The 17,800-nt window shown below is 41.1% G+C and overlaps 1 protein-coding gene across 3 annotated transcripts in view; it reads left to right on the forward strand.

Moving 5' to 3' along the window:
* Nucleotides 1-6,052: 6,052 nt before the first annotated feature.
* The window catches only part of LOC136767833 (butyrophilin subfamily 1 member A1), a 12,307-nt gene continuing 559 nt past the window's right edge, over nt 6,053-17,800 (forward strand). The window contains exons 1-9 of one of the 3 annotated variants that reach the window (XM_066721866.1): nt 6,053-6,752; nt 7,447-7,606; nt 8,472-8,819; nt 9,189-9,455; nt 11,082-11,198; nt 11,712-11,738; nt 12,835-12,852; nt 13,924-13,941; nt 17,450-17,800. The exon at nt 17,450-17,800 is cut by the window's right edge and continues 559 nt beyond it. In XM_066721866.1, coding sequence (XP_066577963.1) covers nt 7,534-7,606; nt 8,472-8,819; nt 9,189-9,455; nt 11,082-11,198; nt 11,712-11,738; nt 12,835-12,852; nt 13,924-13,941; nt 17,450-17,800 — 1,219 coding nt within the window. In that variant the 5' untranslated portion in view covers nt 6,053-6,752; nt 7,447-7,533. The other 2 variants (XM_066721867.1, XM_066721868.1) reach the window with 2 other exon arrangements.

The following is a 17,800-nucleotide window of genomic DNA, read 5'->3' on the forward strand; positions in this document are numbered from 1 at the left end:
CAGGCGCCTGGCTCCACTGATCTGCTGCTGTATCCACACAACAGAGAGAGCGCTTGGAGCACACTAGCGAAACACAGTGAGAACTCAAGCTACATGGTAAATAATCTAACCACATGAACATCTCACAATAGGAGGGGAACCATCCCTGACAATGCTGATCAGAACACAAACCTCTTCTCTCCACTTCCTTCAGTTCCTTTCGGCTATTCAGTCACTAGTTTAAAACATTATTTCCAGTATCAAGTTAGCAAAGCTATTCGTGTATCCCAACTGATATGTAGCCTAAAGTTATGTCGATTACATGAGCATTACTGTGAATCTTCTTTTCAATACCCAGGAAAATTAAGTGTCCAAATGAGGTGTGCAAACTTTGCAACTGATGTGTGTGTCCCCCTCGTATCATTTTGTTATCTTCTCGTCAGTTGACTGCAGTGGAATAAAAACACCTTAAATAAACCAGTGACAGCTTTTATATAATTTATGTAATGGCTCAAGTGTGGGCTCAAGCATCTAACAAATTGATACAAGCACACAATTATTATCCTAAGAGCTGCAGATTGATGCATTTAACTGTTAAAATTTAAATAATTTTCTTTGGAAACATAATTGGATTTTGGCTATAGTCATCAAGAGTGTTACAAAGGTTCTTCAATTTTTTTCTAAATGCAGTAATGCAAATTAAAGTTAGCATGTACATCAGAGCCCAACGATGGACTGGCGTCCCGTCCTGGGTGTATTCCTGCCTTGCGCCCTATGCCTGCCGGGATCGACTCCGGCTTCCCCCGCAACCCACAAGGATAAGTGGTTTTGAAAATGGATGGATGGATGGATGGATGGATGGATGTACATCAGAGTGTAATTTATCACTCATATTGCAGCTTATTTGTACTTTTGTTTGTGTCAGAAAATATTGTGTCAGAAAAATAACGAATTGCTATAAAAGCCCTTGAATACACCCTGTTATGTTTAATGTATTATGTAAAGTAGCACTATATGTTTTAAAGGTATGGCAGTAACAGTAAAATGTCTGGATATTTAAGGGACTTAACACTACAGTATTGTATATTTGTATTAATATATTAATTCGGCAGAGCAACACTGATTATAATATTCATGAGTATAGCAGCCTATTGTTGTATTAAATAACTAAATACAGTATGATTGGATGCATTCACAATGCAGGCTTATGTCTTCTTAGATTCTGACAATAAATTGCTTTGCTGGTCTGATCTGCGCAGATTGATGAACTTCTGCAAAACTGTCAAATGTGTTTGGACTACTGTATGTTGTTACTTTATTACAGACATTTCTTATTGTACGCGTTATGCTGTCATTTCTCACACGCATTAATCATGTAAAATGTAATTATTATTATTTTATTACAAAACTAACCAAGGTCACTTGATAATTGCAATGTGAACACAAGTGAACTGAGTCCTGAGAAAACACTAAAGTGAATCACGAAAATGAACCCCATTTTGTTTCCAAATGTAGCCTACACTGAGACTTCGAGAGGACATCAGCAGTGTGTCCGACGCACACACGCACACACACAGCTGATGTATGGGGCACAGAGGCCTCACACAAACTCAGCAGCAGTGTGTCTCCATCTGCGGCTCTGTATACCTGTGCTCTCCTGAGAGACAGCAGCTTATTCTGAAGAGTGTTCTCTTCAGTGTTGAGTCTGATTCATGAACAGCCATACAATTCATGTCATAGAAACTGTGTGTGTTATATATTGGGACTCAGGCACTGTCCAAAACTGCATACTACGCACTAATGTTACACTGAAGTATGTATTGCGGAAGTATGTACTTGTAGATAAACAGAACGCACAAATTTGGACGCCCTAATTATGTAATCAAATCGCACCGTGTTGAACTGTCCCTTCACGGTTTAATGATGACTTCCTGTAAACAAAAGACACCGCGATAAATTTAAAATTTCTGACGACTATTTATTTACACTCATTTAATAGTTCTTAATATACCTGGCCTATCTGTACAGTTTTTGCTACTACAATTGAAAACGGAGGGGTTTTCAGCCTCACAGGACAGGGAGCATTGCATCTCTCCAGTCAAAGAGGTGCAAATCAACTGTGCAAATTCCACCAGGTTAAAACAATTATCTCCCAAATGTCCCCCATGACACTTAAACGTCCTCCAATCTGGCAACACTGGGTGGAAGGCTCTGCCTGTCTGCATCAGTAACTTTGTCTGTTTCAACTGAAAGACAAACTTAACCAAGTTAGCCTGGGGGTGAGGAGGATAACTTTTCTTTTTTAAGTCTTATTCAGTCTTACTTTTTATGCAACAGACTAACTTACATAACTGTCCAATTAGACTAGTCTAATAGAGACTTATGCAAATAGCCCCAGAGGTATGCTTTGCCCCTCACATTAGGAATCATTTGTGCACAAAGTGTAATAATTTAGGTTTAATCTTATTTTTTTATACTCTAATTTAAAATGTCAAGTTATATGTGATGTGTATATGATGTGTAAAAGTGATATTTGCTGGGATTTTGTCAATGCAAATATGAATGTACACATACAATGTGATCTTAAATTACAGAATCTACCCATACGTTCCACATGCGTGTCTGTAGCCATAATAATGAATTGTACATCTAAGAATAACACACCCCACGCTGCCTCCCTTTTATTTCATAAAGTACAGTAAAACATGCAATGACATAGAACATATGACTGTATGTAATACAATGGTGTGAACGTGGTGGCCGCTGGGAAATGCAGTTTGCTCATATGAGTTGTTGTGTTTAAAAATACGCATGCGCAGCATTGCATAGAAATCTAATAGACGGAAGCGGAAAGGGGGTAGGAAGTTTTGTATGGCCGGGGACTGTTGTATCCTACAGCGGGAAGTTATACTGCTGAGGAATATGGCATGACAGTTACTAGTGCGTGTGAATGTGTGTGAATGAGCGAATGTGACTCCAGAACATGTTCATGTTATTGTAGAAAAATGCACTTGACAATGTGTGACAATAAAGTGATTTCCAGTACATGGATGTGAGCTGTGCATGATGTTGGTTTCTCTCGCCCCTTTAATCGAAAGGTATCTTTTCAATGCCATCTGATCCAGCCCAGGACCCAGGAAGCCCCAGTCCAGCAGCTTAAAGAAGTGGCTTCAATCAGTCGCTATAGGGCCCTGTGTTTTGTGGAACTTGTTTTTAAACTATTGTAGTCGTTCAAAACTACAGGCCCTTAGCTACAGATCCATGTTCATTTCAATTAGGGTAAATTAAGTTACATTATAAGATTTAGGGGTGGATGTGACTAGTTAAAAGGACGCCCTTTCACGTTTCTAATGTTGCTGGTAAAGAACAGTTCTATTGAAAGCCTAATTGCTCAACACTGTTTCAGTGACGCTCTACCTCAATACAGATGTACCTCAGCAGCTCGCACTGAGAAACTAAAGAAGCACAGTGCTGAAGTTTAACAATACAGTCTACAGGATACAAGAAAAAGAGCCTAAAGCATACAATTTGAGCATTGTGAGAGTTTTCTGTGCTACTTTGCGTCACACTGGTTGGTCTTAAAGAGGTTTAATTTTCACGAGACTTACCGGACAACTGAAATAAGGGTCACACATGACAACATACAGAAGTCCAACAGTGTTTTTTGGAAGCACTCTGCTTCTCTACACGTCACCTTTTGGCTGCCTGCCTATGTTGGGGAAAAAACAAAGGGATCTTACTGCCACCTACTGAGTAAGACTGGAACTACACAAACAGTCACACCTTTCCTGTTGTAGCTAGTGCCGAGGTCTCTGGCCCTGGTCCTGGTCCTGAAGAGACCGTATGCAGGCGGTTTTCTAGCTGATCCCTAAATCACATATTACTTAGAGTTGGAACAATCAATCATCCAGTGAGAGAAAAATTGCTGCTCATTAAGTGAAAGGACCTGAGGTGCTGCAGGATATTCAGGCATTTGTTCCCATTGATACCACAGTACTGCATTGATTAACCAGGCAGATTGTCTGTATAAAGTAACGATTTATGGGGGTGTCCTATACGTTCTGCTGGACTGGGCATCTCCAGGACCAGGGCTGGATCGACCCTTTTATACGTTTTCAGAATTCAGATTTCAAATTCAGTGTTAGCACCTTTCATGGTACAGGCCCTCACAGCGGTTTACAGAAGCACTGTTACTGTTTAAAAACAAAACAAATAAAAACATACTAAAGTGACTGACTACCTGCCTTTGTAGCTGTAATGAGCATCGTCAACCACTTCTCAATTAAGTCACAGGTCTGATAACAAAATAAAGGTTTATTGAGAACTACTTCCATTTCAGGAGATGCTCTTTAAAGGGTAGGTACACCTGTCTTAGTTTCACAGTGATAATATAACAGCAGTCTCCATGGCCACCCTCAGTCACAATGTTTACATTTTTTCTTCCCCCAGTATCCATTATGATCTATCTGCCAGCAGCCTGACTCAGTTAAAGAAGTGATTTGGTCAGCTAGTGATCTGGTGGCAGCGCACGCAGCTAATGAGATGTAGTGTAAAATGTGCACCTGGTATGAAACGCCCTGACACTGACCTGACACAATAATTCACTTCCTAAACTTGAGAGCCCTTGCCTCCAGTGTTGTGAAGCCTGTGGGGATTTACAGAGAATCCCAAACCCTGTCACAGTATTACACTAAAGAGATTCAGTTTCTTTGAATCTGTCTGTTGGGAGGTTAACTGCTGCTGTCTGTCTGTGGATGGCAGTGTGAGCCAGGGTGTCAGTACGTGTGTGACTCTGTCACTTTGTGCCAGCCGGTGTGTGTCGGTTTGTCAGTGTGTGTCGGAGGGATTGCTCAGTGATGGTGGGAATCTGTTCTTTCTGATACTCTGAATAAAGCCGTGGTGAATCCACTGTGTGCAGTCCGACTGTGCTGCATTCTGGGGAGATATATTTAATTCCAATATATGCGTTTTTATAGATTGTCTGAAAGATGTCTTTTGCACAACATTTAGTTCAATCATTCACAAAGCGGAGAGACACTTATAACAGAGGTTGTACCCTGCTTTTAGGTCAATTCGATATATATTTATATTACCTCGGACTGCAATCAGCGTGTTTGTGCGCAATTGATTGTAGCCAGCCAGTACAGTATTAATTATTGGGATATTCTGTGCAACAGTTGAATCCATCAATCTTTCTCAGAATTCTATCAATCAGCTAGATAGAACACTTCTGGGAGGAACTGGAATGGCAGGGCAGGATAGCAATTATTATATATGTCTTTCTTGGCAAACACCCTTATCCAGCGTGACTTACAGTTTACACAAGCATTACAGAAGTGCAGAAATACAAATCAATGCAAAATTCAATCTTAGCATTACAAAAAGGCAGTAGTAAGAATTGTAAGCATTACAAGAGTGAGATGTTACAGTGTTCCTCTGGGTGTCAGTCAAAAGGCTCACAGGCCGGTGTGAGACGTTACATAATGTAAATACAGTGTAAACAGTGCACTGACTGACTGAACACTACAGTACATTTACATTAGCACAGGGGTTTCCAAGCCTGTCCTGGAGGACCACCTGCCCTGCTGTTTTTTTATATAACTGAGTCTTATATTGCATTGTTAGTTCAGTTAAGGAATCAATTAAGCAATTACAATCTCGGTTGGTACCGAGGTATCCCAGCAGGACAGGGGGTCCTCCAGAACCGGTTTAGGAAATCCTGCTTTAGCACACAGAGAAGCTGGGGAAGTAAAGGGGGGTATATTGACCATTTCACTTTACATAAAGGTCAATTTGGTTTTTATTAACTTCTTAGCAGACACACCTACCCAGAGTGACTTACAGTTTTCACAAGAAACATTTTCCAAAGCATCACAAAGTGCAGTAAATACAATCCACAACAAAAATAATGTGTAATAAACCAAATAAACAAACAAGTGCTGTCCCTGGTGTGTGGTAGGCGTTGGGACCCGTCACTCAAACCTGCTGGACCAATGGAGAGCCAGGATCCACGCCTCCTTCCTAGCCCCGCCCCCACGACAGAACAGCGCCAAAACTCGTAACGAAAAAACAACGAAGCAAAGAAAGTGAAAGTGAAAGTGAAGGAGAAGTGCTGCTCTTCAGAGCCGAGAAATAACCCGTCAGCACTGAGACTCCGGCTTGTGTTTGTGTTCATGACAGAGCAGCAGATTTCTGTGAAGAACAAGCAGAGAGGAGAGGAGAGGAAGGACAGGGTCACACACTGCAGTGACTGACAGACACAGAGAGAGAGACAGAGACAGTGAAGGAGAAGTGCTGCCTGTGTGCGCAGCTGCGGCGCCATTACTGAGTGAATCTGCGCTTCAGCTCCTCCTTGTCTCGGTACTGGATTACAGACACAGAGAGAGAGACAGAGACAGTGAAGGAGAAGTGCTGCCTGTGTGCGCAGCTGCGGCGCCATTACTGAGTGAATCTGCGCTTCAGCTCCTCCTTGTCTCGGTACTGGATTACAGACACAGAGAGAGAGACAGAGACAGTGAAGGAGAAGTGCTGCCTGTGTGCGCAGCTGCGGCGCCATTACTGAGTGAATCTGCGCTTCAGCTCCTCCTTGTCTCGGTACTGGATTACAGACACAGAGAGAGAGACAGAGACAGTGAAGGAGAAGTGCTGCCTGTGTGCGCAGCTGCGGCGCCATTACTGAGTGAATCTGCGCTTCAGCTCCTCCTTGTCTCGGTACTGGATTACAGACACACAGCCGCCCGACCGCCTCTGTGACGTCACGCTCCTGTGCACAGGTGACTCTCAGCTTCACTTCTGTCTCGGAAACTTTCTTTATATCCACCTTTGTCCAAACAGCAGGGTCTTTCTGTGCGTGTTTTCAAACCTTGTATTTGTACTTATATATACAACATTTACTTTAACTTCCCTATTTTTAAAAAAGAAAGTAAAAGTGCCACTGAAGTTGATTTCCGGGCGCCATTGCTGCTGCGTGTCGTCTTGCTGGTATTAATGTCGGACACATTGAATACATACGCGTCTCTGGTCTAAAATGGCAGCATTTACAGCTGAAGAAATGTGTGCACAGTGTAATACTGTGTCATCTTGTGTAATATCAGTAAAGATCAATAAAAGGTCTCTATTGAACAGTTCACTCGTGCAGCGCAGACTCAGGACAGGAAAGCGCGGCGGTGAAGACAGACTGACGTCTGATAGTTGAGATAAATGAAGAGCTGGATCTCCCCAAATATAATCTAGTTAAAATATAGTGTTACATGTTCTCGTAAAGAAGACCATTTGGGAATTATTTCACAACCTTTGTTGTTGTTGTTTGTTATTATTCATAAGAATAATTTGTGAAAATCAATAACGGGCCGCATGTGTGCACAGACACGAGTGCAATGGCTGTATCTCCCAATCATAATAGCTGTTTATTGTGGTTATTCAGTGCAGTACACACAGTTTCTAATGTTACACTTTGCTGTTCCTCAGTTCTTCCTCACCTGGGCTCTGAGACACTGCTCTCCAGCTGGGATTGGCCTGCGAGTCTGTCTGTCTGTCTGTCTGTCTGTCCCAGGGATGAAGTCTGACCGATCAGAGTGGCTCTGTGTGATTGTCCTGCTGCTCCAGCAGACCTCAGTGTCAGGATCAGGTACAGTGAGGACACTTTTATTCTCCATAATGAACTGAGCTCAGACACTCAACAGCAGGGCTTCAACACAGCACAGCAGCCCAGCGCAGCTCAGCTTCAGCTTCTGCACCAGAGACACAGTCACTGCACAGCTCACACCAGTGTCTTTTTCACACATTTAACTTAAATCTTGTTTTTTTTTCCACAATTATATATATATAATATATATATTTAATAAATACTGGTCCCACAGCTCGGACCAGTGAGAGCAGACACAGCAATGCAGTAGTGTGGGAAAGCCTGTGTTTTTCAGAAGGGTGTGACTGCGCAGCTTCCCCTCAAGACACGTGAAGTTCTGATCCATAGACGTTGATTGGACTTGGGCTTCTATGTCAAAAAAAAACATTAACAATATATTACCTGATTCATTGGGAAATTAAGAAACGTGACAGTCATTATTAACGTAGCCAACATCGCTAATTAACAGCTGAGTTACTCTAAGGTACGGTGCTTAAATTAAGGCAGAATTAATATACGTCATTTATTTGTGTCTCAGCTCCACTCCCCAGTGTCAGTTCTCAGCTCCTGCTTTAGCTTCATGTTGGCTGGTTAATGATGGCTAATGTCAGCCATTCATATGTCCCATATAATACAATACTAATATATATTACTTCCTATATTCTTCTGTAGAATTGTACATAAATATGATATACTGTATTATGTACTACAGTATTCTACATAATACTACACACATACTGCAGTGCACTGTTGTATACTGTAGTATCATGTGATGTAGTATAGTACTTACTACAGCAGATACAGCCATTACTGCTCCTGTTTCATAGTGATATCACTTGAGCCAACTGTGTGTTATTTGTCTCTCCAGAGAGGTTTGAGGTTCTTGGTCCACGTTACCCCATTGCTGTTCACCCTGGAGAAGACACTGTTCTGCCCTGTTACCTCTCACCCAACATCAGTGCTGAGGGCATGGAGATCAGGTGGTTCAGAGAGGACCACTCAGCCCCTGTCTGTCTCTTCTGGTACAGCCGGTATGACTTCGACAAGCAGATCCCGTCCTACAAGGGCAGGGCTGAGCTTTTCCCAGAGGAGTTCAGGAAAGGCAACGTGTCTCTGAGACTGAAGGATGTGCGCGGCTCTGATGATGGACTGTACAAATGTATGGTCCTGTCTGATCGATGGGATGAAGAAGCTCACATTGATGTGGTTGTCAGAGGTGAGTGGTTTATCACAGTTATTAGGACCATCATGCACAGCATCAGCTTTTCTAGTTTCTTGTGTTTTGTCAGCACTAGTCCTTATGAGTCACTGATGACATTATCTCACTGACAAACAACTGGTATAATACTGTGCAGACAATATTTTCTGATAGTATTAAATAGTATTGGTTTTAAATTTTATCTGTAATTGTACTATTATCTCTGTGTGTTTTCTTGTCATGTTGTTTTCTGAAACTGAAGTTTTAGATTGTTTTGTATCCTTTGAAAGAGCCCAGAAATGAAACAGTTTTTTCAAAATGTTGAATGACATATGTGTGAATGATACAATAATCTTTTTAATCTTGTTAAATGTCAACTGTTGACAGGCCGGCCCTCAGTGTCCCTCCACTCTGAAGGAGGTCAGACCCGGCTGGAGTTCAGGTCAGATCCGTACCCTGAGCCTGCAGTGATCTGGACAGACAGGGACGGACACGACGTCACATCACTGTCCAACACCACAGTGCAGAGAGACAGTGAGGGGCGTCTCAGTCTGAGGAGCTTCATCCCAGTCAGACAGGAGTCCAATGTCTTCAGCTGCCTGATTAGAAGTGCAGGATCTGAACCAAACTGGGAACCACAACTCCACATATCCAGTGAGTATTCACTATAGACTGGTTTTCTGGACAGCTGTCGTGGTTGAAGTTGCTTTAGTCATCACAGTATTCGGTGAAAGATGCTGGCATTTGTTATACCGTTACCTAAACTGCTTAACTGATCTGTGATTTCTTGGTATAACTCGATCCAACAACATTTTAAATGTATATTTTAATCAGGGGTGTCATGCAGCTAAATGTTTTTTTGGGGCGGGACAGTCGGAAAACAAATTACAATTGTTACAAATGGATGGTATTTAATGCTTTTAACCACATCTGTAGGGTTATTTTAAATGTAAGTGTACTTTAATGTAATATGGTGTGAATACTGTATTGTACAAACTATAAGAACAATTAGATCAATGTAAGTGCAACTGAAGCTTTTAATAACTAAAGCATTTATTTGGTCTTGTTGTACTATTTCTGTTTTAACTTTATCCCCCTCAACAATAATCACCACCTCCTACCTGTCTGAACCTCACTGGTGCTGCTGCTGATACTGCAGCTTCAGGGGAGACTTCAGTCACTGGGGCTTTAAAATCAAAACTTGAATACACTGCTCTGCATCCTCACTCAACATACTTTTTTTTAAAAAGGGAAGGGTCTAAAACAAACAATACTAGTTTCGTTTTTCCTAGTACTAGTTTATTTCTGCATCTACACACAGTTGCCCTCCAGATTTATTTATACCTGATTCAGTGAAACAAAATGTTGGTTTTAGCAATAAAAACAATGTATAGTGGTTCTTTTTTTTGTACTAAATACATACATATAATAAACACTAATCATTATTAGATATCGCAAAAGCATTTATTGGATTTGAATATTTAAATGGTAATTAAATATTTAAATGATTTATGGTATGAATAATTCTGAACTTCATTTTTGAACAAATATGCAAATACTGGAGAAATACTGAATTTCTGCTGTTTTGTCATTCATTTATGCAATAAATACTGAATGTACACTTGCATTTATGTTGCTGAAACCCACTGTAGAAGGATGTGAATAATTCTGGAAGCAACTGTATCTGTGTTAGTAGTATTACTATAGCTCACTTTCTTCTCTGACAACTTACGTTTGGGAATTAAAATGCAGGAAAGCACCTGAACACTTAAATAAAATACAAAAAGTAAAATGATTGACGCAATGTGTGCTGTACACCCAAGTTACACAAAAAACATTAAATGTTTACTTTTTTTTAAATGATGTTTATTGACACATTGTCACTGCCTAAAACAATAGTACGATAAAACAACGCCTATATTTGTATTTTCTGAACTATTGTTTTAAGCAGATTGCGAACTGATTGAAAATGGAACATTACCACAGAAATAAGAAATTACGGGTTAAAAAACATGTTATAGGCTACTAAATTTAACAAAACAAAGACTGCATAATATATATATATATATATATATATATATATATATATATATATATATATAGTGTTTCAAACTGCCAACGAATAAACAAGATAAACTAAAATGTCTAAACAAAGTGAATTTTAAAGAGCCTGTTCCGTCTCGTCCCAGTGCTGTGTGGCTTCATCAGTAGGGATCAGGCCAGTGTCTGAGGAGCTGAGTGTCAGTTCCTGTGTGTTAATGCTGCTGTTCTGTTCTCCAGGGGACTTCTTCCCTAACCCTGGATGGATGGTGTCTTTATTCCTAATGGCAGCTCTCACTGTTGTAGCAGTTGCTGTAGCTGTCCCTCTTCTGCTGATCCAATGGAGACGAATGGACAGTGAGTGATCATTCCCCATGTCTCTCTGACTGCTTGTCTAAGAAATTGTTTAAAATACCAATATATTACGTTTCATGTTTTGCATGGTGTATCCAACTATTGGTAACCAGATGCAGTGTATGCCGTCCGTATGAAATACTGTAGAGCCCCAGATCCTTTCAAAGTGCGCTGATCTTGGAGACCTATAGTAGGTGACTTCCTGTCAGAACCACTGTCAGCCTACAGCAGTTGTCCTTCTTTCTCCAGGTTTTCACATCTTTATTGTTTCTATCTCTGTCAGCCTAGGGGGCCTGTGGCAGCCTCTCCACATCATTTCACATACTCTGCCTCTTGGAGCTTTTACACTATATTAATATAATAAGATTACTAGGAATTCTTACACAGTTATGTAAAGGTGTTCACTCCAGGACTGTGCGGTTTACTTTTGCGCTATGTGACTGTAGTGTGTATCGTAAAGCACAACCAAAACCTGTAACTAGTGTTCCTGATTCTGCCTCCTGTATTTCTCTACAGAAGAGGAGATGCTGTGGGCATTCAGGGGTAAGTATATCAATCAGGAGTGATTGTAGTGTCATTTTCTCTAGACACTCTTTTCCTTCAGGGTGTTCAGACATCGATTTTCTCAGAATACTGCAAAGTAAACATTTACGATCCATCTCTTAGATCTATACTATTTAAACAAAGCTTTAGAAGGCAAATGTGTATTTTCTATAATTCTATTCCTTTGACAATTTAGTTTTTTTAAATGTTGTAAGGAAAACAAGGAAACATCTTGAGTTTGTTATTTATTAATTTTAAAACTAATGTATATACATGTATATTGCAGTGTTTTAGGCTTCAATGATATGTGGAATCACCAGCACAAAACAAATAATGAGAGATTGTCAGGGTTTGCAACAGAGCACACAGAATACATTTTCTCCACTACTTCTCATAACTACTTCTACACGGCGGGAACCGGGGCACCCCAGTATATGTCCTTGCACCCTGTGACCAGCTCCCCCTGTTCCCACGAAGGGTTAACCCTCGATCCCGGAAACTACAACAATGATTCCACGCTAATTAACAATAACACACATCCAACACGAACAGCCCCACCCTCCAACACAGAGAACTGACAGACTATATATATCTACAGCTCTGGAAAAAATGTAGAGACCACTTAACATTGATTTCTGAACGATTTTTCCAGAGCTGTATATAAGAGAGAGAGACACTAATAATCCATGCCATGTGTGACATCTTCATTTTACTACTTAAACAAAGCTTAAGAAACTCAACCATGGAGTGGAGGGCTGTGGGCTCAATCCCAGGTGGGGGACACCACTGTAGCACCCTTGAGCAAGTTACTGTGCCTAGATTGCTTTAGTAAAAACCTAGCTGTGTAAATGAGTAATTGTATGTAAAAATATTGTGATATATTGTAACAATTGTAAGTCACCCTGGATATGGGCATCTGCTAAGAAATATTACTAATATTTCCTATTATTCAGTTAACAAAAATGTATTACTGTATGTGTGTATATATAAATATATTATAAGATACATTGTGATACATGTTATGTATAGGTATTGGTAAAATATAGCAACACTTTTGTTTGTTTGTGAGTGTAATGGATTGTCTTGTTGTTTTCAGCTTTTCTTGCAGAGAACGGTAAGTACTGTATTATTAATTTCAGAAGATACATATATCAGCTTCTGTGTTAGACACTACTATTTGGTGTTTGTGAAATAATGAACTAAATATTAAATAAATCAAACACCATGGAATAGCAGTTTATTGGATCAGCAGTTAGTGAACAGCTGCACCCAACAAGATTAATTAAAATTCCAATATGATTATAAAATAATCCAGTCTCACTATGGACAATGCCACTTACTCTATTGAAAAAGGCACTAAAAAAATTGAAACAATTTCAGTCTGCACTTGCTGAAGACAGTACTGGAAACATTTAAACACTGGAGACATTTAATGTGGGATTTAAAATATATACATATATTTTTATGAGTTAGTATTTTTTTTAGTATTTAAAAAAAACTTAAATGTAGAAATTCTTCCATAAATATACAGTACTGTGCAAAATCCCTGACTTTGTGCAAGTGTACCTAGAAGAATTGATGCTGTTTTGAAGGTAAAGGGTGGTCACAGCAAATATGGATTTGATATAGATTTTTATTCTGTTCACTCACTTTGTTTTTAGTTAATTGATAAACATAATCTATTAACACATCTATTTTTGAAAGCATTCTTACTTTACAGCATTTTTTCACTCCTGCCTAATACTTTTGCACAGTCCTGTACATCTGCATGTATGATGCTTGCTGGGTGCCTTATGTCGTCCTGTGTGAGCTGCATTAATCAGTATCACTGGCTGCCTTTGCTGAGTGTAACTGTGTAACAGTATTCCTGTGCCTAAAATTAATAGTAGAAATGCCATTCCAATTCAAATAGTTGAACATCCTTAGGCCAAATGTTAAGACCTAATACAGAAAATACATAAACAATCTTCTCCCACATTCTGTGTATTATGTTGTAAGTCGCCCTGGACAGTTAAAAAGACAGTTTAGGTGTTTTAAGTGATGTTCACATTCTTGTTTTTTAAGTTCTAAAAAAAGTAAACTTTGGAAATGTCTTAATTCTTATTTTAAAATAATTATGTGTTGCAATTAGGTTAGAATATGAAAGTACTTTTACTGCCATTAATGAATGCCTCATTGTTTGCAGGTAATCAGTGGAAATGGGGTAAGTGTCCTACTGTGTTGATGTGAGATATGAGACAAACCCAGCCTCTGCTTCTCTCACACAGCTATTGGTTCTGTTGTTAAAATACTTCAACAGAAACATCAGGAGTCAATACTGTATGGTTACATGCATTATGCTATTTGGTTGCATGATTCCCCCCTGCCTGCCTGTGCTGTGTGTATCTGAGCCTCGGGCAGTGCCGCCCTGCCTACCGGTGCCCAGCACAGCCCCCGTGTCCCTCCCTGGCTCTGGGTCACGGCGTGTGTCTCTACAGGCCCGTGCACAGTGGGATCCAGGCTGCAGTCTGGGTGCTGCCTCCTCCAGCAAGACCTCACAGGGTCTCTATAGAGAGCAGCTGCAGACTGGCCTCCTCCTCTCCAGAGGGCACTGCCATGGCAAGCAGAGCCTCAGGGCCGTGTGCTGAGCACTGCCCCCTACAGTTTCATGTGTGAGAAACTGTGAAATATATCTGGTAATATAGTGAGAGAGGCAGAGATATTTAACTGTGAATTAGAGGGCTTTCCCCAGGCAGGATAATACTAGTGCAGTCTGTGATTCCTGCCTCAATAGGCCTTTCAGTGCTAATGCTCACAGTGGTTTGACTTCTATAGATGTGTGAAAACATCATAATATCCCTAAATGATCAGAGGGGAGGGAGTTCAGCTGTGAGCTCTGTGTCCTCCTCCCAGCGCAGGGCTGATAATAATGTACGGCTCAGACAGGAGTGTTGATGCAGACGGGCAGTTGGGCTTCGAGGACCAAGTCAAGCCCTTACAAAGGCTGTAAAAAAAAAAAAATCACCCGAGGTTATGGCACTTCATCGTTCTTTTTCCCTGTCTGTGATCGGGCCACTACTCAGTTCTCTGACTTCATCCAAAGCCAGCAGTCCAGGGCTGTCGTTTTCAGGCAGGGTCATTATGAGTAAGAGTCGTCGTTGTCCAGTGCAGGTCAGTTCACAGATTGGGGTCTCAAATCCATTACCCTTCTATACTGTTGTCTGATGAGACACAGGTGATGCACAGGTGTGCGCCAGGTATTTCTCCAGAGATCATTGAAGGGGAGAATATGGAGGCACTTCATCTGCAAATACTGCCAATCATTAACTGCTCCCCATGGGGTGTCACACATGATACTGATCACACAGGGACACAGCAGCTGATTGTTTTACTGGGAAAAGCATTTGTATATCAATATTATTCCTGCTGTGTGCACAGTGAGTGTGCGGTGGGGTATTTACCTGTGATACCTACCAGGGGCAACACCAGGGTAGTTCTTGGGGTGGTGGGTGTCCCCCTAAATCTATCCACCTCCCTACAGCCAGTAAGTATATCAACCACAATACGCTGCCCTTTTGTTATGGGGGTAAAAAATCACCAAATCTCCAGCAAACACTTTCAAATGGAAACGCCTCCTTTGAAATCCATGTCTAAGTCAACCCATGCAGTATAAATTGATGTACCTGTACTTCTTTCTGTTTTAAAAAAACAAACCGCAACAAACATCATCCAATTTCTGACAAGTTCTGGTGTTTACAGCCAATCACTGCAACAATAGCAATTATTGGAATTACTGCAGCAAGTCCAGTGGCAACACTGAGCCATTTTTATTGCAGCCTTCAACAGAGACTCACAGGATAACTGTTAAACAGGTCTGGTCATGATTAAAATCAATAAATAAGTCATTGTATCTGCATCTGTATTGTATGCAGTTAACTGTAAGCCTTTCTCTCTGAATTTTACATTCATCTTGGGTTAATTTAATGAAATGAAAAAGTAAAGACTGATATGTTGAGTAGAAGAGAAACAAGCGGTGCTAGTTGTAATGCAGGTACAACGCAAGTGTGTCAGTGTGTCCAGCAGCTGCTGTGCTGAGCCGATGGACTCGGGTTCAGGTTTGGGAAGCAGCTCAGTGATCTGCGCAGATGGATGCATGTTTTGATGTCAATACGTTTTATTTCACCTGAAGCTACAATACAATCAGTTCCGTTAAAAAGCAAGTCGTTGTGTGTCAGACTCTGTTCACTGACCGGGACATCACAATAGTAAGAAATGCTCGTTTCATTATTTCTGTTTGTTTAGAGGCTATACACGTTGACTGGGATATGTGCTAATAAAGGCAACGTACTAAATATATAACACACATCTCTGAATAAACTTAACCACAAACACGATGGCTTATCTAAAGATAGCGCTTCTTCAGTTGTAGATTCAGGACAGCATTGCAGTCCCAAGTTAAGTGTGCAGTTCATGGTATTTAATTTCGATACTCAGTCCATATGAATCAAATCAATACAGAAGTGACTGTATCCTCTTCACTTCAGTGCAATATAAATGTACACAGGAGGGGGTTGAACTTGTGGACGGGGGGGGGAATAAAAAGAGATGGCCTTTGATTTTAGATCTTTATAACTATTATTAACTTTCACTAAAATTAATATAATTATTGCACCATTATTAAGGACTGAATGTGTCCAGTTGTTTTGTGGACACCCTGTCTGTCATTTATCTCTGGAAACTATATTGTCTTGTATTATTATTTCCTATTGCAGAGTAGAGCTCATAGAGGAGAGAGAGGGAGGAAACTTTAGACACTTTTGAAAGGACGAGTGAATAGTATTTCCACAATGATGAACACAAGCCCTGTTTGCTCATCAGCACTGGGCTGTGTGGTGATGGTTGGTCTGATGGTGTTGTCTTGCTCAATGGCCTGCACTGTGAAAGAGGGTCAGGACCTCGTTAGCATGTGGCTGCAGATAAACCAGCTCGTCAGCTAAAGTCAACAGGAGTCGCATCACATGCATGGATGTGTATTCATTATCCTCGTCAGTTACTGTCAAGTGACCGTGGTCTGTCAATAAACATATATATTTACACCACGATCTGCACCAGCGCTGCTTACATACAGAGGAAAGCGCATTCAGTTCGTTAATAACAGTAACTGAAGCCTCGGCTCCGCCGGTTTGAGCGCCGCGTCGCTGTTTGTAAAGCAGCCGCTCAGATCCGCCTGAGGAGCAGCAGCGACGTGTTAAAAACACAGAGACACCGCGACTCACCTGACGAGACAGGACTGTGTCTGTGTTATTATCTGTGCTTCACACCATAAATACACGTTTCTGTTACACACATTAGGAGGAGCTGGACGTGTAGAGACGACATTATATTCACACCAGCAGCGGCCAGTTAACCGGCTCTGAACAGAGGAAACCGCATGAACTGCACAGATACATTCACTATGAACATGAAACACACAGTTACATGTCGAAATCATGGATCATCCTGAATGAATCATTAACTCAATCGGATACTTACATCTCTGCATTGACGCTCGGATGTAGAAAAACGGCACAAAGGAGAGGGGGTTTGTTTGCAGGTTTGCAGGAGAAAATGGCTGCCTAAGGACATTTGCAGAAAATGTGATGAACTAAATGTTAAACACTTGAACACTAGAGGCGACACGTCACAAGCTAAAGGTCTTTCTGATCCCAGTGTTTCCTCTTGTTTTCCCACAGCTGATGTGACTCTGGATCCTGATACAGCAAACTGTGCACTGACCCTGTCTGAGGATGGGAAGAGAGTGAGACGGGGAGACAGACAGCATCTCCCTGACAATCAGCAGAGATTTTATTTCTGGCTCTGTGTCGTGAGCAGAGAGAGCTTCACCTCAGGGAGACACTACTGGGTGCTGGAGGTGAATGGATGGTGGACAATAGGAGTCACCAGAGAGTCTGCAAACAGGAGAGGATGGATCAGCTTCACTCCCCAGCAGGGATACTGGTGTCTGCACTGTGACTCCTCTTCTCTCTCTGCTCTCACTGACCCTGAGACCCCCCTCCCTCAGACTCTGTGTCCCAGGATGCTGG

Source organism: Amia ocellicauda, chromosome 14 (assembly GCF_036373705.1).
Source record: "Amia ocellicauda isolate fAmiCal2 chromosome 14, fAmiCal2.hap1, whole genome shotgun sequence".
Lineage (NCBI taxonomy): Eukaryota > Metazoa > Chordata > Actinopteri > Amiiformes > Amiidae > Amia > Amia ocellicauda.